The 23,352-nt window shown below is 51.5% G+C and overlaps 9 protein-coding genes across 9 annotated transcripts; 5 read left to right on the plus strand and 4 right to left on the minus strand.

Annotated features, from left to right (window-relative positions):
- Positions 1-1,481: 1,481 nt before the first annotated feature.
- COCCADRAFT_32227 (uncharacterized protein) lies at positions 1,482-5,805 on the minus strand (the record flags this gene model as incomplete). The annotated part of the gene is made up of 8 exons (XM_007708702.1): positions 1,482-2,638; positions 2,705-2,976; positions 3,785-4,273; positions 4,325-4,670; positions 4,721-4,800; positions 4,853-5,210; positions 5,261-5,396; positions 5,446-5,805. 8 exons carry the CDS (start codon positions 5,803-5,805, stop codon positions 1,482-1,484), a joined length of 3,198 nt encoding a protein of 1,065 aa, XP_007706892.1.
- Positions 5,806-7,001: 1,196 nt separating this feature from the next.
- On the minus strand, positions 7,002-7,151 carry COCCADRAFT_82046 (uncharacterized protein; the record flags this gene model as incomplete). The annotated part of the gene is made up of 1 exon (XM_007708775.1): positions 7,002-7,151. A coding segment is annotated over one exon (150 nt), but the record flags the coding sequence as incomplete, so codon positions are not given.
- A 600-nt stretch (positions 7,152-7,751) lies between these two features.
- COCCADRAFT_82292 (uncharacterized protein) lies at positions 7,752-9,879 on the plus strand (the record flags this gene model as incomplete). The annotated part of the gene is made up of 2 exons (XM_007708776.1): positions 7,752-7,866; positions 7,925-9,879. 2 exons carry the CDS (start codon positions 7,752-7,754, stop codon positions 9,877-9,879), a joined length of 2,070 nt encoding a protein of 689 aa, XP_007706966.1.
- Positions 9,880-10,004: 125 nt separating this feature from the next.
- COCCADRAFT_32229 (uncharacterized protein) lies at positions 10,005-11,327 on the minus strand (the record flags this gene model as incomplete). The annotated part of the gene is made up of 2 exons (XM_007708703.1): positions 10,005-11,118; positions 11,215-11,327. 2 exons carry the CDS (start codon positions 11,325-11,327, stop codon positions 10,005-10,007), a joined length of 1,227 nt encoding a protein of 408 aa, XP_007706893.1.
- Positions 11,328-11,547: 220 nt separating this feature from the next.
- COCCADRAFT_590 (uncharacterized protein) lies at positions 11,548-12,464 on the plus strand (the record flags this gene model as incomplete). The annotated part of the gene is made up of 2 exons (XM_007708650.1): positions 11,548-11,766; positions 11,820-12,464. The coding sequence occupies 2 exons, from the start codon at positions 11,548-11,550 to the stop codon at positions 12,462-12,464; spliced, it is 864 nt and encodes a 287-aa protein (XP_007706840.1).
- An 881-nt stretch (positions 12,465-13,345) lies between these two features.
- COCCADRAFT_81971 (uncharacterized protein) lies at positions 13,346-15,785 on the plus strand (the record flags this gene model as incomplete). The annotated part of the gene is made up of 3 exons (XM_007708777.1): positions 13,346-13,490; positions 13,538-13,902; positions 13,950-15,785. The coding sequence occupies 3 exons, from the start codon at positions 13,346-13,348 to the stop codon at positions 15,783-15,785; spliced, it is 2,346 nt and encodes a 781-aa protein (XP_007706967.1).
- Positions 15,786-18,366: 2,581 nt separating this feature from the next.
- COCCADRAFT_82263 (uncharacterized protein) lies at positions 18,367-18,828 on the plus strand (the record flags this gene model as incomplete). The annotated part of the gene is made up of 1 exon (XM_007708778.1): positions 18,367-18,828. A coding segment is annotated over one exon (462 nt), but the record flags the coding sequence as incomplete, so codon positions are not given.
- Positions 18,829-18,911: 83 nt separating this feature from the next.
- On the minus strand, positions 18,912-19,370 carry COCCADRAFT_82135 (uncharacterized protein; the record flags this gene model as incomplete). The annotated part of the gene is made up of 1 exon (XM_007708779.1): positions 18,912-19,370. One exon carries the CDS (start codon positions 19,368-19,370, stop codon positions 18,912-18,914), a length of 459 nt encoding a protein of 152 aa, XP_007706969.1.
- Positions 19,371-19,626: 256 nt separating this feature from the next.
- On the plus strand, positions 19,627-21,968 carry COCCADRAFT_82274 (uncharacterized protein; the record flags this gene model as incomplete). The annotated part of the gene is made up of 4 exons (XM_007708780.1): positions 19,627-19,676; positions 19,741-20,490; positions 20,556-21,009; positions 21,273-21,968. The coding sequence occupies 4 exons, from the start codon at positions 19,627-19,629 to the stop codon at positions 21,966-21,968; spliced, it is 1,950 nt and encodes a 649-aa protein (XP_007706970.1).
- Between the last annotated feature and the right edge of the window lie 1,384 nt (positions 21,969-23,352).

Genomic DNA, 23,352 nt, shown 5'->3' on the forward strand with positions numbered 1-23,352 from the left:
ATAGCCCCACGTGTACAGCAGAAAAGTGTGGAGTAGCTCGTCACCTATCCCTGTTCCACCAACCAAATCTCGAATGCTACAGCAGAATGCCGTCTCAAGCGTCGCCATACTTCCCTGCTCAGCCACACGGTATTTCCCTTTGGCGCACGGATCAAAGTGCTCCTGACGCAACTGCAACCATGGTCGGACGTTGTGTTTGTGTGCAGACCAGAGCACCATCATCTTGTTCAACAGGTAAACAGTGCAAGCAAACAAACAAACAAACAAATACAGTTCATGAGAATGCATGTCACACAAAACAAGCAAAGCCAGCAAAACACATGCACGTTCCTTCCTATCCAGCAATTACACTACACCCTCCACTAGCCACATGTCAACACAACCACAAAATATACGCGCGCACAGACCTTCTGTCGCTCATCATCCAAACATCCATCATCCCTACTCCCCAAAACACTTCGCCTTCTTTCAACCTAAAACCATTAGCCTCCAAAACACAACTCGTTATCCGCTCCCTCCCGACAACCACTCGCCAGTCTGTACCAAAATAACATTTCCCTTCCCCCCCCCCTTATCTCCCAAATAAATAAATAAACAAATGATCATCCCTTCCTTGGCAATATCTAAACTTTTGCCCGCACAACCGTCCGCTCAAGTCCGCTCCAGTCCGCTCATTCAATAAGACTCGGACAAAAAGCCAAGTCCCGCCAAGTCCTTTACCCCCCAAAACTCTATACCTTTTCTCTCCTTTTGACATTTTTACAAAGTTTGGTTTTCAGTGTTGCGTCCTTGTGACTTTCTCCTGCTCATCTCCCCTTTTTTTCTTTTGGAAATCGGTCGGCAAAGTTCGGGATACAACCATCACCACCACTATAGACAAAACTACGTGCACACACACACACACAACGCAACTTTTTCTTGTCAAGAATGGAATATTTTTCAACACTAACAAATGTATAATGACACACACACATACATACACACAGATGTGAAGGGAAAAAAAATCTATTTCTGAATTGGCATACATGTGTTTTAACATTGAGTTGATGATGAAAGAGTCTCCCCCAAAAATAGGGGGTTAAATAATAAGTGAAGAACAATAGATTTACTATTTGCAGGTACATGGGCCCAGAAAAGACTAGTTAATAGTATATTTCATGCGAAATCCCAGTTGCACCCCCCCCCCCCCATATACATCCATGCATTATCCCTTCCAAACCTCATTTCACATGTCAGAGTCAAACAGAAATAAGACCGATGTACCGTACCAGAAAACCCCTACATCCATCCATCTATCCATATCCCCTCCCCTACCCTCAACTCCTCGCCCTTCCGCACACAGACCCCCATGGCCCCACGACGCACTTCCCCGAGACCTGTAGTAAGAAAGATCGCCCACCCCATTATCGTGCCTAGCTCTCACCTCCTACATGCCTTACTTACATTTACCCCCCATGTGCATGCTACCTAACCCCCTGCCCCTAGCATTCCAGTACCAACTCCCTTTCCCACTTCTCCCTCACAAATCGCACTGTCCGTGCAAATACCGCCTCGCGCTCACGTGCCTCATGCTCCGGCACAAAGGAATTGGGGAACTGCGTCCACCCATGCCTGCAACCCGGTGCATGCCAAATCTCCAGTCCGCCATTCTTGGCATTGGAACATGCATTCGAGCTCGATTCTTGGCCTTCGCCATCATCATCATCATCATCACCGCCCGTCGTGCCGTCCCAATCACCTGCTCGGCCATCGCCAAAGCGTACGGGGCCCGTCCAGTTGCTGCTGTTCAGCTTGTCAACCCACACATCACTCTGCACCGCTAGCGAGTCCTTCTCCGGTAGCACAAGGAAAATAGCTGCATTCTTTTGGATATGCTCTGGGTCGTTGAGACCAGGGCTAGCCCGAGGATGCGCCCGTAGTTTCTTGGGCAGGTACGTTGGTCCCAAGATAGAGAACAGACCTGGCTGTCTTGGCTTCTCAACGTGGTGGTCGTCTGGTTTGAGCGCGCTGGGCATGGGCTTCCGCGGGCGTTCGTGGGGCAGCAGCCGTACGTCGAGAGACGGGTAGAACAGTAGCAGTGGGAGCAGTCGCGGTTGCACTTCGGGTGGTGGGAGGAGCGATGGCCATGATTGGAATGGATCGTCTAGGATTGTTGCTCTACGGTTTGCCGGGAGCGTCGGTGACATGCAATCGTGACCCGCAGGCCCGAGTGTTTGTGATTCCATCATTCCCATCTGCGGACAGGGCGGAACCGATATCGCCATGTTGAGCGCAATGTTGCCTCCGGCTGAGAAACCGGATATCGCCAGATGTGTGGGATCAAGCACCATATCCGTGACATGCTCAATGTGTGGAAGAACCGGCTCTTTTTTGTTCTTCCCCTCCAGCACATTCGTCCGTACCATGGAGTAGTATCTCTGCACCTCTTGCCGCAGGACCTTGCCTGCTTCTGATGTCCCGCTCGTATCTAGAATCGCAGATAGCACATCCTCTGCATCGTGAATCGCCGCGGGGAACTGGTGGAACGGTCCGATGCGATACGACACGCTCAGCACCACGGCCCCCAGCTCACGCGACATCATTGATGCATACGGTGCCTGTTCCAGCGGCGAGCCCATGATGAAGCCGCCTCCATGCACTACAACACGCACCTAGAGTCAGCACACTTGCCACAAGCATCCTGAGGTACACGGGTCCTACACACAGTCCAAAACAACCGGTACATGCCATTCGCCCGTCTCTTTCCGCTGCTGCTCACCCTCAGCATCCGCATCCACCGGCGCCGGCGGCACAAACGTGTACGCGTAGATGAGATGTCCCTTGCGGCTCGGTAGCGCAATCAGGAATGGATGCGGACCCTTCGGCGACGTCAGGTGCAGGATGGATAACGGCACGAAGCGCGGGAGTTGTACGAGCGCCGTCCGCCATTGGATGTGGAATGGGAGCCGGAAAAAATACGCGATCGAGTGCCAAAAGCTGCCCATCGTCGTGGCCGCATAGGGATGAGTTGCGCGATGCTCAGAGCATGCTGCGCGAGGTTCGTCCGACGGCGAGAAAAGGTGCGCTGCGAGTGCTGAGTGAGCAGTCGCCTACGTACGACGTAGAGAGGCGAAGCATGGCGTGTCCCAGCTGCCCAGATTGAGCGCGCTGAAGAAAGGCGGATTCGTGACGTCAGTTCATGAGCCATGTCATCCACAATCGCCATTGCAAGGCGGGAATTATCAATAGTAGTCTTTACCATGCCCCTGCTAGCTGGGCTAAAGCTTCAACGGGTGAAGCTTTGCAAGGATGTCTAGTAGTGCCGAGGCAGAGCACAACTTCTTCATCAGAAGTGGACCCCCTTTGGCATTTTATGTGGTCCCAACCGTCTCCTAGAATTGACTAGTATCTAACCTGACCACACTGCAAATACACCTGCAACCAATGGAGCTTCACGATTCTGCATCTACTACCCACGTTTTGGTGGCTAGATACGAACAAAACACTTCTTTCATCCTTGAACTCTCACGATCACGCATAGCTCATTCATCAGCTTCTCCACATATAATTGACATTTTGTCTACGTGGACAGGCTACTATAGTCTCCTTCCCACAAATGATCCCATGATCCGCTCCTGCTGAAATCCCTTTGTGAAATCTCCATCAAAGAGATGCTGCTACCGCACCATGCCGTGAAGCCTTAACCATGAGCCCATCAAGTACAGTCAGCAATGAGCCGCATCGATATAGCTATCGAGCACAGTCGAAGAGTGCGCAAGCTACATGGTACCTCTGGATAGCTCACCAAGACGCAACCTTGTTGTCAGCATCTGCAGAGAAGCCCTCACCATCAAAACCCCCAGCACTACCAAAGCCAGCAGCTGCATCGTTACCAAAGGTGGCACCAACGTCAAATCCGCCAGCCTCTCCGCCAAAACCACCACCAAGGCCATCGTCAGACTCGTCGTCAGTGCCATCATGCCACTCAATCGCCGACGGGTTTTGAGGCTTGAACTCCTCAAGGAAGTCGCTCACCTCCTGCCCCGATTCGATGAGAACTTTGACCAGATCTTCAGCAATATCCTTGTTGTCGTCGTTGAAGAATGAGGTGGCTTTTCCTTCGTTGCCAATACGCGCGGTGCGGCCAATGCGATGAACGTACTCAGTGATGCCACCGTGCTGGCTTGAGGGTAGGTCGTAGTTGATGACATGCTTAACGTTGGCGACATCGAGACCACGAGCAGTAACACCAGTGGCGACCAGAATAGGGCAACGGCCAGTCCGGAACGAACGACTATTTATACTTTTAGTAGCAGTTCATCTCAGCTAGGCAGTGAGTACTTACAGAGCATCCTCGCGCTCACGCTGAGTGCGATCTGAATGGATTGAAGTGACGGGCAAGCCTTTGTTGTACAGAAAGTCGTCGACCTTATCGCATTTGTACTTGGTGTTGACGAAGATGAGGGAACGCTGTGGGCCACCAGAAAAGAGCAAATCGAAGAGCGCTTCGTTCTTATCAGTTTCCTCAACGAAGCGAATCTCCTGCTTGATGTTGCGATGAGTGCTGCCGACCCTTCCTACTTTGATTCGAACAAAGGCTTCTTCCATGTACTCCTTGGCAAGCCTACGAGCAGCTTTGGAGAAGGTGGCAGAGAGCATGACAATGGTATGATCCGCATCGGAGTTGACGTCTGCAACAATCATCAGCAAATCGAAAAGTAAAAGAGTCGGTAAATCATACCAGCACCCGAGAACACTTTCTCCATGGCTTCCTCCCAGCCGCTCGAAAGTAACTCGTCAGCTTCGTCGATGACGGTGAACCTGTTAGCTTGTCAGTGCATAAATTCCATGAAAAGTAATCTAGTTAGCGTACTTGAGGCGGCGGAGCGACAGGAGATTGTTGTTCTGCATAAAGTCCATGAGGCGTCCTGGAGTGGCAATCAGGATGTCACAGCCCATCTCGAGCTGCTCGCGCTGATTCCTAGTGGGAGCACCTCCATACACAACGCAAGGGCGCAACATTGTACGGTAGCACAGGCGACGAGTCAGGTCGAACGTCTGAGTAGCGAGCTCGCGGGTAGGACACACAACCAATACCAGAGGCTCGGCACGGACCCGGTCTGTAAGAGGGTTGTAGCGGGCTGGGTTGGGTCGAGGTGCCGCCAACTGGCGAGCTTTACCCATGAGCTTTGAGAGGATGGGAATCAGGAATGCAGCAGTCTTTCCAGATCCTGAGCACTGTCAGTGATGTTTCGAGTAACGCAATGCCGACGATACTTACCAGTTTGCGCAATAGCGACCACGTCGTTCCCAGTCAGAATGGCTGGGATACAATACGACTGGATAGGAGTTGGAGCACCATATTGGCACAACTTGACATTCTTAAGCATGACCGGGTGCAGACCAGCATCTTCAAACTATGCCAATGATTAGTACAGATTATTGAAGTGAGAATGGGTATCTTACGTTGCGAACAGGGTTGATCTTGGTAGGGCCTTGAACAGTGACTTCGAATGAGAGAGCGCTGATCGCACTGCCGGCACGCTGCAGATACTCATCCTGGAAGAGTATCTTCTCCAGCTCAGGATTGGGCTCACCGACATCGCCAAACTCATCATCCCACTGATAGACGGCGGCATCGGACAGCCAGGGAGCGGCGTCGCGAGTCTCGTCTGCAGCAGGCGTGCCGCCGACGACAGTATCATACTGGAAGGGGATTGGGTTGGTCCATCCAGCCTCTTTGGCACGGGCGAGATCTTTTGCCAGCTGCTCCGCGCGGTCTGCAGCAGCGCCAGCAACGGTCTCAGGCGGATCTTTGTTAGACATGTTGGCAATGGTAGGTAGTGTAGTGGTGGTGCTGAGAGCGAGACAGTAGTTGAGAGACAGGTAAGAAGTGTTTTGTGATTCAAGTGAGGTGAGTAGGAGATTGCAAACGGTTGTTTGCTCAATGCATACTGAAATGGCAGGCACTGTGCGTCACTGCGTGGCTTGGCACGATCCTACCTGCAGACCTTGACGGCGACGACGGGGACAGGTGAGATGCCAGCTGCTTTGTTCAGTGAGGTGAGAGAGTTTTAGGTGAAGTGAGATAGATACGGATGGTCTGTAGTCGTCGTGTGCCGGATAGGTGGGCATTGAGGTTCTGGGAAGCAACTTTCAGCACGAGCAATGAAGAACTGAAGGATGCAACCATTTATCATATGCATGCCTATAGAATAGGGTCATGAGATGATACATGAGTGTTTTCAGATGCCGATCTATGCTATGAGATCACTGAGGGTATCATGGAAGTTCTTCTGTTATTTCATGCAGCGAGAGCGTCCCCCATGCCGGCACTGCGTGACAAGCGGCATAATCACTAGTCAATATGCATCTGTAAGAATCGGAACACTTGCTCAACAGTACAGCCCTGACGAGTAACATATGGCTATTACCAAATACAAGTCAACAAGGGTACCAAGGCCTACGAATAGCGCAGAAGTACACTGCAGGCCTGGGTAGTCTCAAAGCGATAATGGTCGAAGCTGGGAACAGCATCCAAAGTGAAAATACATCCTGTAGTCTAGGCAGCCATCAGGCCAATATAATTTCTGTTCCAACTTTAGCTGTATCCTACAATCAGCCCCCAAGGGGGTTTCGTACACAAAGAAATGGGATCTAATTAGCTCTGAGAATCTCTACGCTCATTAGTTGCACAGCTATACCAATATATCAGGAACCTCCGTAGTATTCAGATAGCGTCTAGTCACGTAACAAACGCTAGAAGCTCCTCCAATCCAATCAGCCCAAAAGCTAGCTAAAAAAACGAGCAAAAAAAAACAAGAAAACGAACTAGAAGGCTAACCAAAGAACCACCCAGAAAATGAGGTAGAAAACAATGCAACAAGAAACAGGAAGGACTCTCTCCTTGACGCTAGACATGAAAGCAAGGGAGGCATGGTTGGAGATTGTGGCCTACAGAGGTCTGTGTCAGAAGGTAATGATCACCGCGGAGCGTACAGGTCACGTTTTGTGCTATCACGTCAAGGCAGTGCCATCAGTGATGGCAGGATAGATCTGTGATAACAGATGAGGAGTCCGATAACAGGACTGGAAGCAATAAGGAGATAAGGATAGATGGATTCCATTAGTACTCTCGCTACAGTCAACTTGAATTGTGCTTTTTTATTAATTACCTTACTTAACAGGGATATTACTTGTCAGTCTATAGCAATATAGATGAGTTGTTGTTAAACCCCGCTATTCTAGCGCATGCCACTATATCGAATCGCTAGACAAAAGTCACAGCATACCTCGTAGCTGCCTCGCCCTAACCAAGACTGAGATAAGTAAGTATATCGCAACTCTGTGTAACAAAGAAGTCAAACGGCCGGGTTTACATAGAAGCTGTTAGAGTTGAAAAAAATCAGTTGTATGGAATGATACGGAGGGCTATCTGAAATGGTTAGATACAATCGCTCGAAAATTGGTGGCAGTAGTCAATGAAAGAGGGAATTTCAAAGCTTCTTCTGCGCTAAAACCCAAAAAATCCTTTCCGTGGTCTCAGAAATTCGAACAGTAGATAGTTCTTGATACTAAGTTGATCTGCATGTAATGTTATACACAAAGGGATGTGGCTGGCTTAACATGTCTCATGCCTACGTCATTGCCTCCTTGCTCGTGCACGCGACCTCGCAGCCGATCTTGTTTATCTCAACTGGGGTACCCACCCATCTGGAATCCCCCAGATTCCCAGAAAAACAAACCCAAAATCCGATATACCCCTCCAAACCATGAACGACCCCGGGCTCGATGAGCCGGCGCAAGAAGCCGCCCAGGATGTCGAAAATAAAATACAGGCCGAAGATGAGCAAGCTGAACGCGAGGAACGGGAGTATCTTGATCCAAGTTATGTAACCAGTATTATTATGACTACGTATTCATGGTTCAATTTGGGCTAATCAAGTAAACAGTCGCTGGTGGTTTGCATCTACAGCAAGTCCACTCATAGCGGGAACCTTTGGTCCAATTGCAAACGGCATGTCCATCTGCGCCCTGGTTGAAAAGTGGCGCGTATACATCCCACCCGGCAGCGACGAGGCCCACGGAACCAAAATCGCAGATCCGAAATGGCTCATTGCGGTGAACTCGGTATCCCTCGTTTTTGCCCTATCGGCAAACGCTAGTCTACTGCTCAACATGTCGAGAAGACTTAAATTCGCTATTGCGCAACCCATTACCATCATTGGGTTTTACATGGCTAGCTTCCTGCTCATAGCGCTGGTTGGAGTGGCTTCGTCGTCGGTCTTTCGTATTCAGCCTATGCAACAACATGCGCTGAGTCAGGCTTTTTACTATGCGATTATGGCGGCTGGGGTTTACTTTATCATCGCGTCTTTGATGATGTTTACGGCTTTTGGAGCGTACACTGGGCATTACGATCGCGAGTTCCGGCTCACAGCTAGTCAGCGGACGCTGATGCTACAGACCATTGCCTTTGTGTGTTATCTCCTCATAGGAGCTCTAATATTTTCTTACGTGGAAAACTGGGCGTTTTTGGACGCAGTCTTCTGGGCTAATTTCACACTGCTTACTATGGGATTCGGCGGAGAGTTTGTGCCAAAAACGCACACGGGCCGCTCTTTGTTGATTCCATACGCCATTGGAGGGCTAGTAACGGTCGGTCTGGTAATCGGATCCATTAGGTCACTTGTGCTCGAGCATGGGAAACAAAAGATGACGGCTCGGTTCACAGAAGTCAAGAGACAGAAGGTACTGGAGTCGATTGATGAGGAAACGAAGACGATACGTATTTCGCTTTTCGAAAAAGTGAGGTTTTGCTCAAAGGGCTTGAAGGAATCGCAAAGACGTGAGCAAGAGTTTCGCGTTATGCGACGTGTGCAAGAATTATCTGAAAGGAAGAGAAGGTATACTGCCTTGGCACTGTCAACAGCTGCGGCGTTGATGCTCTGGTTCATGGGAGCTCTGGTGTTCTGGTACTCAGAAGAGCCACAAGGATTCTCCTATTTTGTCTCCCTCTACTACGCATATGTGTCACTCCTGACGATTGGTTACGGTGACTATGTCGTTCAAAGCAATGCCGGCAAGGCCTTCATGGTATTCTGGAGCTTGGTCGCGGTCCCTACCCTTACTATTCTCATCTCCAACATGGGCGACACGGTCATCAAAGCTTTCAAAGACTTCACAATTTGGCTTGGCTCCCTTACTGTCTTACCCGATGAAGAAGGCTTAAGTGCTGCACTCAAGGTTGGATGGACAAGAATCAAGAAGGGCAAGTGGGACAAGAAAGCCTACCAAGACGATTCTGCAAGCGAACATAAGCATTACACTCAAGACCGACTAACAACATACGCCGAAGAAGCAGAGTTTGGAGACAAAGAAAGGGAAGCAAGCCAATACGATGACAATCTTGAATTAGACACCCACTTCTATCACTACGTCCTCGCAAAAGAAATCCGCACCCTTATAAAAGATCTCGAGACAGAGCCATCCAAGCAATACGAATACCATGAATGGGAATATTACCTACACCTAATCGGCCAAAGCGAAAGCGACGCTTCGAACCACCGGCGGCCCCACGCCCATATCCACTACGACGACGGCGAAGCCCCCGATATCGGGTCTGCAGGCGATAGCAAGCAGCAGCGCTGGAGCTGGCTTGGCCTCCGTAGTCCGCTCATGGGCAACGTGTCCGAACCGCAGTGGCTGCTTCAGAGATTGACTACGACGCTTGAGAGGGCGATGCTTAGGATGAGTCTGGGGGATAGTAAGGCTAAGAGGGCGAGACCACCTGTTTCGTTGCGAGAATTAAGAGGTTCGGGTAGGGGGAAGGTGTCGCAGGAGACAAAGGGAAATATGAGGGTTGAGGGGCGGGGGGAAGAGAAGGATTCTGCGCATTGAGGGGGTGGAGAACGATACTTGTATAAACTTAACCACTGAATCCGAGTCGTAATGTATTATTAAATATATACAGATGAAGCGGTGTTCGCATGGCCAAAAGAGGAGACTCATCCTTTGCAAACCACCTACTTTAATCGTCCAAAATCGGCCCTCAGCTCAACGTCTCCCTCCTCATCCAGTACCTTGCCTCGGTCCCACTCCCTAGCCTCTCCTTTTCCTTTCCAAACCACATCCTCATCATTCTGTCCTTCTCCTCTCTCCCACTTCCTCACTTGTTCGTCTGTGAATCCCGCAGACTTGAGACGTTCGGCGCCCTGTTGCTTCCAGCGTGCGCGGTCACGCAGCGCCTCTAAAGCATCACCCCAGTCGTCTTCATTGTCAGAGTCCGCACGGACGTCGACTTTAGGGTCGTAGGTAGACGAGAAACGTGATTCGATACCCATAGAGTTTGGTTTGAAAGCGCCGCGGCCTTTGGAGCGTACCGTGGGTTCGGAAGATGGCGGAAGCGGGCCGACAATGGCTTCGAGAGGATCGGAATCAGATGCTGGGGAAGCGGCATGCCTTTTGGAGCTTGGACGGTTTTTGTCCCGATCAGATCTACGTTCGGAGCTTTTTTCGGTGTCTCTAGGAGAGCGTCCTCTATGTTTGTGCTGTTTTTCATGCCGATCATAGTGTCGAGGTGGTGGTGATCGGGATTGTGAAGTTGTACCAGAGTATGACCTTCGTCTTCTGTGTCTGCGCTCTTCGCGGTCTCTCCTCCGTGACCTCCATTCACCATCAGAGTCGCTTCCTCTGTGCCTGTGAGCCTTGTCGTGAGGTGACCTTGACCGTCTACGTTTCCGCCGAGAAGAATCCCTCTCGTCATCACTGTCGTATCTCCTTTTGTGGCGCTTTCTGTCTCGGTGTCGGTGGGGCGAAGTATTCTTAGAAGATTCCCGCTCTTTACTTCTTCGTCGTCTCCTATGCCTGTCTTCGTCCTCACTATGGTCACGCCGTCTATCAGAGTGTGTTTTTGTGATATCAACATCCCCTGGGACTGGAGTCAATCTTCCCGGAGCTCTTCTTTCTTGCTCCTCTTCATGGTGCGTCTCTCTTCTTTTGCGCTCACGGTTCATTGTCCTCAGTCGCGCACGAGACTCTTCCGCCTCTTTCGCAAGCAGCGCTGCATTGTGACGGTCGGTTTGACGGATGATGTTTCGTAAGAAGTTCTTGTTCGGTTTTGGGGCGCTGGAATTTGCTCTAAGACAAGTCAGCATTGACCATCTGGATAGAGAGTGTTGTTGTACTTTCAACGCTCATATAAAGCCATGACTGGCACACAGGCTTGGAACGCACCTCCTAGGGTTGAAGGCATCGATGCCGACAAGCTCATATTTCTTTGTTGCGTTCTTTGCGTCTTGCTTCAGTAGCTCTGCAACATATTCGTCGTCGTCTATGTTCTTCGCCATAATTCGTGGTGGTCTTGGTGTCCAGAAAAGGGCGAGGATTGCTAAAGATCAAAGCTCCTGAGATGCTTGGAGAATGATGTGCGATCATTCCAACGAACAACACTAGTCTACATGCGGTAACTGCCGCGGGGAAATCTGCCATCAGATGCCAGCCGCGACCGTCGCCAAAACAAACACTTGAATTCCTTCATACTCTAGAACACAGGATATAGCAAGCAAAATGGGTCCCAAAAGAAAGTCTGCGGTTCCGACACCAGCATCAGCGTTAGAACAGTTACAGCAATCACAGTCGCTCAAGCTCCTGGCCATTGCGGAGACACTGGCTCCAAAAGATCTCCCTCAAACTGGAAAGAAGCGCAACTCTGCAGCATCTGAGGATAGCGAACAGAATAGCGACACACATCCTGCAGCCCTCGAAGCTGATTTGTTACATTACAAAGTAGGCAGGGGGTCTGAGAACTTGTCTTGAGTGGGGTCTAATCACGACGACAGGAACTATTCAGCAAACTCCGCTTCAGTTATGTCGAACAAGTCACCAAAGAAAAGTTCTTGCGCAGCATCACTGAGAACCCGCCTCGTCTCGTTGACGCTCACGAGAACGACGAGAAGGAGAAGGAGATACTGGGCCTGAAAGCAGAGCTCAAGAAGCGCAAGCTGGAGGTGGCCGACATCTTGAAGCAGTTGGAAGACAAGGGCAAGGAGCTCGCGATACGCTACGAGGGCGTGCAGTTACGGACGCAACAGCTTGAGTCTCTTCCAACCGAAATTGAAGGGCTGGAGGCGAACATTGAACGATTGAAGCACGAACAAGCGCCAGCCTCAACCAATCCCGAGCTTGCTCTCCCGCTTCCTGAGACTCAGCTAGTGCTCAGCGAACGAGAAGCAGAGCTTGCAGCTCTCAACGCACAGATTGCCAGTCTCCAGGCCACTATTCCGAACCGAGGTAGAGATTTGGAGAAGCTGGAGCGTGAGTTGAGGCCACTGGAGACACAAAAGCAGGGAACGGTAGCGGCGGCCAGAGAAGCTCAGAGGAGGAGGGAAGAGGGCGGTGGTATAGGGGACGAATTGGAGGAGCGAGGCAGGTGGCTCCGGGCATCTGAAAAGGCGCTAAAGGAAATGCTAGAGGTAGAGGTGTGAGGATTTCACAAGCAAGCATGGGATTGGCGTGGCTGTGCTGGCGTTATGGGTGTAGGGACACGGGACGAGCACTCGAGATACCACTGATTTCAATGTTGATTTTGTCTTTTTTTCCGCATTGGTATTGTAGTCGAGCAGCCTTGTGGCTCGAGTATTTAACAAGGCAGCTGGTGGCCCTACAGATGCCGCTGCAACGGCAACGACATCATCATCATAGTAGCGGTTCGCCTCATTGCCAGCGCATCGCGCACCAAGGGCGGCCATGGGGGCTAAAGCATCTCGGGAGCCGGCTCGTCGCTTGGAACGGTAATCAGGCGGCTGGGGCAGGGGCGGTTGGGCGCTGTGATTGGCCGGCCCCAGCCACTCACCGCTATGCACCTATCGATTACGTTGCCCGGCCAAAAAAACTCATAAACATGCAGGCGGCTGGGCCCGGCGGTCTCGTCGAGCTGGCTGCTACCGCTTCCCATGTCCCAGGACACCTGCAGCTCTCCAGAAACATCTTTGTTAAACCCTAACCGCATACCCGGAGACCCTTTGTGTACTCGACCTCGACTCTCGCTCACCATCGCGAGCTGACGTTCACCCCACCAAGGCGAGCTGTCCACCCGGACACGCTCAGAACCCAACTCCTCAGGCCCCAACCAGCCTCCGCATTTTGACGGCGCGAAGCTTCCCTTCGCTCCCCTTACGCCTGTAACGACGTCACGACAGTTTGCTTCCTGTTCATTGCTACATGCGCGCATTGTTATAGCGACGATCCAATCTTTTTTTGACGTTGAAGCCGTCCACAGTCGGCAGCTTTCGCATCCATCATCGCGGCACTACCAGACCGTTGGACCGTCTGATTGACCCTTGACTCAAGGAATCTTCCTAACACCATGTCCAATGGACTCTCGGACCCAGGGACGAGTGTCTACTCGTCGGGCTCCATGCATGTCGGAGACGGAACATGGGACTCGCAGCGCAACACGTTCTTGCTCCCCAATCTGCAGGGACTGAACTTTGAGACAACGCGCTTGAATGGTACGAATAGTATGCTATTAGACATGGCGACGAAGCTAACCTTTTAGGCATGGGCAATCGCTTTCGTAACATGCCTGGTTACAAGGCCCTCATAACCGCTCACGGCGTACTAGCAGTAGTTACATTCTTATTCGTAATCCCTGCTGCCATTTTTATGGCCAGCTTCTACCACCGGAACCCGCGTACTGCCTTGCGATTCCACATCTGGCTGCAGGTCTCCGCGGTACTCCTCTCGACTGCTGCCATTGTCTGTGCCTTCCAAGCCGTGGGTCTTGAGAGGTCTCTAACCAACCCGCATCATGGCATCGGCGTAGGCTTGTACACTCTTGTCGTCGTCCAAGCCTTCGGTGGCTCGGTTATCCACAGACTAGAAAAAGGCAAGGAGAGATACAAGATTCCCCTTACGCTTATGGTATGCATACAACAGATAGTAGCATGACTCATTACTGACACCTGCAGATTCACCAATGGCTAGGACGAGCCATTGCACTGCTCGGAATTGCGCAGGTTCCACTAGGTCTAACCTTGTACGGATCGCCACTGGTTCTGTTTATACTCTTCGCCGTCTGGACATTTATCCTCGTGATCCTCTACTTTATCCTGTCGTACAGGAGCCAGCCAGAATTGGACTTTGACGATCGTAGCACTTATATAACCGATCGCTCGTACAGTACCAGACGCAGTCGCCGAAGCAGGGGCCCAGGTGTGGGAAGGGTTGCAGCAGCAGGAGCAGCAGGAGCGGGTTTAGCTGCATTGGGTTCAGGAAGATCTCGAAGCCGGACTCGCAGCAGACATGGCGGAACAGTCATCAGCTCCCGAAGGGATTCTCGCTCTCGTGTCACCGCTTCTGACTTTACGGAATCTTACCTGAGCGATGAAAAATACGGTGCCGACCGCAACAAAGGAAGTACTTGGAAGGATCGCCTTCTCGGGGCTGGAGCTGCCGTTGGGGGTATTTTCGCTGTCAAAAAGCTATTTAACCGTAAAGAAAAGCGTCCTCCAACTGAGACCGGAAGCGATTTCAGCTACAGCCGCGGATTGGGCCCTTCTGAAGTCACTCAGACCGACATTTCAAGGCTAGAAGAAGGACGCGCCCCCGGATCTCCAGCAAACCGTAGAGACGACTGGCGTCGTGTCGAGGAACGTGATACCCAAGTGTCGGCAATGACTGGAAGCAACCTACGATCGAACCATCGCCAAACGAGAAGTGTGACATCTATAGACTCTTTCGATAGTCGGACCAGCTTCAGCGACGAGACCGACATGAGGCCCAAGGATCGTTCTTACGGACTGAAGGAGGGGGTCGCTACTCTTGGTGTATTCGGCTTTCTCAAGCACTCTCTGAGCAAACGCAGCAAGAAGAGGGAGGACGAGCATGTGGAAGAAATGAGGGAGCAAGACATGGAAGAAGAACGCATCGCTCGCATGAACAGCCAACGCCGCAAAAAGTACGGTGCTGATAGCACTCCCCCGCGCAGGGGAGGACGACCTCCATCGACTATACTTTCAGACAGCGATATGACCGGTATCACACCCTCCGTAGCCCGTCCGCCCATGGAATCTACCGTCACGCCCTCAGTGAACCCTCATCGACCCCCTCGCGCTGGCGTCTACAGTGTCTTGTCGGACTCTGGATCAGAAGCTTACGACTCCCCTGGAGGCCGTCATCATCAACGACGTCGCACTGCGGGCGATGCAGCTGGAGGCACAGTCATCTCAGCAGCTTCACAATCCAAGCATCGACGCCGAGGCAGTAGAGACGATGTTGCATCTCCCCCTGTATCTGTCAAAGTCAAGATGCACAACGACGGACGTCATGTTACTTTGCGACGACTCAATGAAGAGGAGGCAGCCGCAGAGCGTGAAGCAAGGAAAAAGGATCGTCAACGAAAGAACCGCGCTGGAAGTGTTAGTTCATTGAGCGGTATCGGTGGCGATCGCTGGCGCAGGACTGAAGCCATGGAAGCGGCGCAAGCGCAGGAGATGGCACAACAAGCTGGCATACCTCCTCCACCTCCAATGCCAGGCTCAACACCTCTGCGCATGCCCGAGGCTACCATTCCCCCACCTCCTGCCGGCCCATCCGGAGCTTATGACCAACCCGGACCCAGCAATCTTTCTCCACCTCCAATGCCAGGTGCGGTAGATACTGTCCTAAGCAGTCCTCCGGGTACTCAAATCCACGGCACCGAGACAGACCTTAGCAACTACGACACCAACAGGCGTAGACGGAGAGCAGAAAGAGCCCAGGCCAAACAGGCTAGGCTAGGCGGAAGTCGGGTTGAGTTCTCCTAATTGTTGATTTTTTTGCATGAAACGAGACGAGAGAAAAAAAGAGTAGTCGCTTATGACAGACATGTGTATGTGTGCGAACTGCATTGTTTTCCGGCGTCATGATTGTGTATGTATGTATGTAAAGTGAGTAAGAGGTGACGTTTGGCATGTTATATGATTGAGCGGTTGTTTTTGACCCATTGGCGCCATACGTTGCGCACTTGTTCATAGATTGAATTAGTTGGTTCTTGTTTTTTGTATAAAATACCATTGGTTATGTTGCTGTGCAGATGATGCGTCTTGTTGTTTGGTTCTTGAATTGTGATTATTGATGTGTAGGTGTTGATAGTTTAAGGTTTCGTTACTTGCTTCTGAAGAGCACGGGTCGTAGGTGTGTGGTGTGTAGGAGCATAAAAAGATGGTAGATTGTGTTGTTCGTTGGTTCAGGCAATGTTGTTGATTAGCATGTTAAAGTCCTGACAAGGTCTGATAAACAATTCTGATATCGCTTGTTCTTGTCGGTTTGTATTGGACCACTGTTCTGTGCAAGAGGTGAGCGGCTCAGACAAATATGCCGTGTGTCTACAGGTTAGGCTCAATACAGTATATTTAAATTCAAGAGAAGATACTACAAAACCTGTTTGATGGGCGGTATTCAGACGTGCGAGAGCTATTTTTATATCATGCATGTGATAGTAGTCCTGCCTCGGTTGTCTTCATCTCATTCCCACCACTCAATTTGAGAAAGTCGTTGAACTTTTGTTGGCTACCACCTCCTCTTCCGTTGATCTTGTCTCCATCATCCGCCTCTCTAACTGCGTTTCAGTTCTTCAAGACCATACCCCATTCTCTTGTTGATCCCCACAGGGGTATTCAATGTCATCATCCGAACCCTATTTTAACATTCTCGCCAAAGGTAGCCCCGGCATCAAAAAGGCGAAGGGTCGGCCCGCCATCTTTGACGATAGAACGCTGAACACCTAATCACAAAATACGAAGCGGAGGTAAGACCCAAATAGGAAACAGGTTGATCCACTTGCGACTACCCGTATATAACTTTATTTGTACAATAATCCATTGAGTATCCTGCGCCAATATGAAGACTGTAACATCTTACTCGGAGTCTACAATGTGGTCAGTAACAGCGAGCATAGCGGAATAACATCGGAGATAAGGAGGTAGTCCCGAAGGCTTCTGGAGCGGTGAAGGAGTGTCTGCAGCAGATCTCTCATACGACTATGACGTAGCCTGGGATGGCTCGGTGGTATTATCGAGTACATATGAAACAGTGTAGAGCCATGTAATTACAGTACACGCAGGAAGCTTTTTGGTGTAACAGCTTTGTGCCTGATGAGATGGGGGGATTTGCGTGGTACACACACAACAGGCTCGCTAAGCCTAAGATGGCAGACTTTGCGAAGTTTGAGGGTTCGTTTTGTGTATGAGAGTTGAACTGCTAAGTACACTTGTCTTCACGGAACTGTTTCCGCAATTGAGGCGGTAGAAAATTGCAGACTAGTTTAGTTTGCTTCACAGGAAGTAGTATTTTGGTTGGGGTTAATATAAAAAAGTGCCTGCCGTAATCGTGTGTGGCGTCTACCGGTGACCGGAATCCAGTCATTGTTGGCTGTACGGACAAATAAAAACGGCACGCTTGAGAAGCAATTGTCACAAACGACACATAGATTAGATAAACATCTGCTACCAGTACAGAGAGGGTTCGCTTAGAACTGTAGATTACCCGACCCCAGGATGACACGACGATATGAGTAGTCGGTGCAGTGCAAGGCGGCCGATGCATGTCAAGTAGGGAGACGCGGCAATGTCACTGCTATTCATAGGTGACAGCGTATATTTGGGTTGCAACGCTCCCTCCCGTTCATGACTCGCCTGTTGAGCAATGCATACCCTTACAGCACATCAGCCATGTGGTGAAGGGGTTCAAGACGATCATGAGACGATGTTTTGGAATGCTAGCGGCCACGCGGGGCGATGATGGTTGCATGAAGCGCCAGTGAGCCGAGTAGTCTGGATTGGACAGCCCAAAAGCAGGCCACCGCCCGTGGATTGCAGACAAAGATATTTTGACCGTCCAAGAGGGCAATGTGTAGAGGAGTAACGGGTGACGTTGGGCTCCGCGGAGGAGGTGCCAAGCATCACGAATCTTACCACGGGCGCAGCCGCTAGCGAAGCATGAGCGAGCGAGGTACATGTCGCCAGTTCCCCGGATCTACAAAAGCCTCAACACCATGACTATACGTACATGCAAATGTACACAACGCGGGCGGTCTTTCAGGACTTTTCGCGCCTTTTGCAAATTCTATTCGCCGTGACGTCTAGCGTAAACGTAACCGGACGGTGGCAGCACTACTTCTGGAGGCGGGTCCAGCCTCTCCCATTCGTGGTCTCGACGGTCCTGTACCAATTTTGATCGCTGCCGGCAGCATCTCGGAAGCTTGAATGTCGCGATCGGATGGTGGAGACCGCAAAAGGCCCTTTAGGGAAGAAGATATAAGTTATCAGGACAGCGCCGCAGCGGCGCGACAGACCTTTTTGGGTCCGCAGTCCCGTATACAGACAGAGAAGAAACAATGTTCGAACGACGCCTAGCAACGGAACGCGGCGGCCCTATGAGACCTCTCCTCGCTCGCCCGCTCGCTATGCCCATCAAGGATCTTTGCCGGGCTTCTTTACCAAACGAGAGGCGAGGGCTGCTGCTGCGCCTCGGTGGACAGCAGCACCTCGTCTGATACGTACACAGACGATCGATTCATGGCTGCTCCTGCTACTACGCACTACGTACACGTCCAGCACACTCGAGCGTCTCTCCATGTCAGGTGCTTTTGAGCTACGTCGAATTGTTGGGTTGCATGACGACAACTGCGGCAAGTATCGACAGCCCCATGTCGCCACACAAAACCTCGACAATGGAGCAAGCCGTTGTCGGCGTTATCAACCCGTGTCTCTCCCATTGTACGGACGCTGCCCAAGCAGCGTGTGTCGTCGGTTCATCAGTCAGGGAGTGAGATGGTCAATTCTAACTTCAGCCTATGTTTCTTGTTAGGCACTTGCGCAGCGTCTGACACCGCACGGCGAAATGAGATTGTGACGTTCCCCTTTGCGCGCGCGGACGAGCAGAGGCGGCGTTTACAGTGGTAACCAGGGACCAGATGAGATCAGGTCAGGCTGCGCAGCGCTGCAGACAGCCCGAGGGGGCTCAGCACCTTTTTGATACCGCGACATGAGCCTTCTCGATGTTCGGGAAAAATATCGCAACAACCCAGGGCATCCATTACGGGCTACTTGCCCAGCGGGGCAACCTCGGCCAGTTACAGGTCGCCCTAAAATCACACTAACATGAAGCTCCCGTCGCTGGCAGGAACCGACCGTGCCATCGCTGCCGCATGCCCAGCGGTCAGCCTGGGATGTTTCTCCAAGCATGGTCCAGCCAGCAGACCGCCTAAGCCCATGGCTTGCGGCCGTGTGGTAAGCGTTAAACCGGCTTCCGACGCGCTGCCCTGCAGACTCCTTCCCCAGTCCGTGGAACCAGGGACTCAGGCCGCTTCTCCAGGCTAGGTCATTGGACTCGCAACCCTCCAGCCCCATCCCGGCTGGTCCAGTGATGCTAACTAGTTGAGTCTAATATGCACTTTCGACGCTTGGGCTCTTCAATCGTCCAGGTTAACCAGGTGCGAATGAGCGTTCATTCAAGCACAATGACACAAGGAACCTTCTACGGTATCTCCCCGAATGTAGTCGCAACATGTCTGTTGTACTAAAAGGAACCAGCGGATCCGCTCGGCGACTGCATTCCTCATCAAGTAGATGACGAGACGTTCCCACACTAGCTTGTCACTCCCTCATGGCTTCCAATCCTACCTCGACTGCTCCGGTCAAGCGAGCCTGCGATAGGTACGTACCGTCGGTACACTCAACGTCGATGCTCCCACACTCACACTGTCGCCCTCGACTACAGCTGCCACCGAAGAAAGGTCAAGTGCATCGGAGAAGGCACCGCGCCATGCAAGAATTGTGTTTCTGCTGGCCTTGCATGCACATACAATGCCATCCCGCAAAAGAAAGGTCCCAAGGGCTCCCGCGCCAAAGTCCTCTCTGAACTCCGCGAAACCCAGCGCAACGCTCAGCTCGCTGCTGGTTACCCTACCGATCTCGGCTTTGACGGACGCTCACTGCCAGCCACATTTGCCCGCACCCAAGGGCTGTTACCCCCCGCTCTCGTCGAGAGCTGCATAGAATACTTCTTCAACCATGTTTACCCCTCAGAGCCTGTCCTGCACCGCCAAAGGGCGCAGGAAGCCGCCGTTGGCATGGACCGCTCCACTGAATCGTACTGTATGATTGTTGCACTGTGTGCATACGTCATGATTCAGGCCAACCACAAACCGCCCGTCAGCGTGCTCCCTCGTCCAGAGATGGCTCACATGTCAAATGTCGGTGTTGGTCACATACTCCTAGAAGAATCAGTCCGCGTGCGACAAGGCTACGACCACCGCGAGAACCCCACGCACACGAGCGTGCTTACCTCGTGGTTTTACAGCGGCTGCTACTTTGGACTGGCGCGAGAGAACACAGCCTGGACATATCTCCGGGAAGCCACAACACACGCGCAACTTCTGGGTATGCACGATGAGGAGACCTACAAACACGATCCCTTGGATGTATCCCGAAAGCGCGTCCTCTACTGGCTTTTGTTCATTGCCGAGCGGTATGTCCACACGCGCTCTGGACTTTTTTCTTTGCCTTTGTTCCATTTTTCTAACGATTTGACAGAACCTACGCTCTACACAAACACCGACCTATCACATTACACCCCACCATACATCCTCCTCAATTAGATGAAGTACCCACGGATCGGCCAATTGCGGTTGGACTAGAACTCATGATCAACATGTTCAAGATTATCGACGACACCTTTATCAACCTGTGGAATCGGGTACACAACACACATGTGAGCGCTGCATGGATAACGCAGGTGCAGACGCAGCTTTCAGAGGCCGTGCCTGCATATTTCGAATGCAGCGAGGCGCAAGAGGTGCAAATTCGTATCACTCAGCAGTGGCTGAAGTCACAGACCTGGCAGCTCAGTGTTTGTCAAGGGCTCGTAAGCAGCGTCTCGAATGACGTGCCGCTCACATTCAAGTACCCGATCGAAATCGCCCGCGACTTGCTCACAATCTCACATCAGTTCTCCCAGCAATCCATGGAAGTCCATGGCGTCGGCTTAGTAAGTAGATTCATTTTCTTTTGCATGCTTGTTCCTGTCTTGACATTGGAGTTCATCCCCGCTCCAGCCCCTCCGTCTCGTGCAGAGATCCCTGTCATATTGCGATCTTACTAGGGCCGCGCTAGCCAACGTCTATCTCTGACGTCCACGTCCTGACTAGCTTAGCCCCCCTCGACCTCACCCCCCTGGTCGTCCCTGCACATCCCACCCTTGCAACGTTTTACCCTATCTGTCAGGTCAGTCATTAGCTAACAGTATTGCAGATCGAGAAATTGTTCGACATAGCCTGTTGTCTGACTGACGTGGTCGCTTGCACATCCTTCTCACCAGACACGTTTGCCCTTGGACCTCGAGACTATGTATCACGGTTTTTGACACTCATCTCGACACTGCGCGGAGGACAGTCACGATATCTTCCCCTCCTACTGGCCAAACTTTCCGAAGTCCTGCCCAATTTACCGCTTCCCCGATCCCTAAACCTCCCCCAGACGGTTCCCGCATCGACGCTCGGCCTTAATGCTACTGGTTCGGGGACCCTTCCCTCCAATGTCGCCGAAGACTTTTCGGCAAGTCCCGCCTCATCTTCGCCCTCGTACCATTCCAACGATCTCATTCGACGGCTGGCCGCTCAAACTGGTGCCCAACTTCCCTTCAACACGACTCAGCAATCCATGATTCCTGCCCCCACCACCCACGTCGGCGATCTGTCGCTGTACGACACCTCACACAACACTTCACATTCGACGAGCACTGCTAACAGAAGCACCTCGACGACACCTGGTCCATACGAAGCGCCCATGTCACAGTCACGGTCGCAAATTGTAGGACACAGCAACATGCAGATTCCCACATCGCATAGCCATATGCAAAACCACCAGATGGGCGTTAATGCAACAGGATACGATCCCAGGTTTTCCATCCAAAACTACCCTGTGGATCCCATGATGTACAAGCAATAGATTTTATGGACGTCCAGAAGCAGAGCATGAAAGTCCAACAGCGCATATCTTTTTTTCCTTGTCCCAGGCCACAGGCCCATGTATATTTGGTAGTAGGGTATAGTTTTGGCCCATTCAATTTTTTGTGTTCAACTTTCCGTACGGAGACCACCCAAAGAAATTTCGAGTGATTGAAACAACGACGAGAGCACATTTGCAGCAAAAAAACTGGAACCAAGTTTTGAAAGCGACCTGTCAAAATCCGTCAAACGCGTCCGGAACCAGGGTCCAAGACTGAAATCCTACGATTCAGGGCTACCAAGCCACCAAGCTCGCAAGGCCAGCAACGAACGACTATCTCCCGGTAGTCCTTCCGATGTAAAAAAAACGATGAGACGGGGGGACATCGCACGTGCGTGCTGGATGAGGTCAGGGCTGGGTGTGGAAAGTCGATGCGAGAAGAAGGGCAGGCATCACATGGATGAAGCGTCGTACCGCAATGCCTCTTTGACGATGGTGCAGCCAGGGCAATAGTTGCGACAGCACCACATCCATGGCACGGTCAGCCTTCTCGAACACGAAGATTACAAAACCATGGGCACATTACGTGCTTGGAAATCTTGGGGCCAACATGGTTGATCGTGGCAGCGATACAGTTGAGGTGGTACTAGTACTAGGATCCTGGGGCTTGACATGGCATGGATGGTGGCAGGTCGAGTGCGGCTGTGCTTGTTCCGCGCTCTCCGCAAACATGCATGATGACGGTGATCCCGGTACATTGTTATTGCGAGTACGAGTTCGGAGGATGCCGAATAGCGTAGAAGGCAACAAATGAGACAAGAGGGAAAGAGCAAGAGGGAGGCGGAAGGGATCCGAGGGACTGGGTTTCTAGTATGCGAAAGAGAAGGGGGGAGTGAGAAAGAAAAAAAAAAGCGTCCAAGCATACCTAGTCAAATGTACACGCGTACCAATGTTTTTCGAAAATCCATCACATGTGCATGACGATTATGAACTGGCGAGACACGAAGGGGATAGTGCAACCACCATGTACGGCACACTAACGCGCAAGCTAACGCCAAACCCGCTTGCCATGCCGCCCAAGTCACGAAACACGTTGTTGATGGCGACTGCCACGTGACGCGCTTCAATATGCAACACCTGGACTGACTCGCAACCCCCCCCCATTGGGCTTCAACAGGGCTGTCACTGTCCCCCCTTTGGATACCAATTGCACGGTTCATGTCGAAAGTGTCTCAAGCTTTATCTCTGGGGTCGGCCCGTCTAACGTCGGAGCGTTTTTTTTCCTGCCCTCGCTCGCTCCCCTTCTTTGCTAAATTTTTTTTTTAGCAAGATTCGCAAAAGCTTCCTCTGAGGTGATATCACTGACAGGCCAGGGGAGGGGGAG

The sequence above is a fragment of the Bipolaris zeicola genome (assembly GCF_000523435.1).
Source record: "Bipolaris zeicola 26-R-13 unplaced genomic scaffold scaffold_3, whole genome shotgun sequence".
NCBI lineage: Eukaryota > Fungi > Ascomycota > Dothideomycetes > Pleosporales > Pleosporaceae > Bipolaris > Bipolaris zeicola.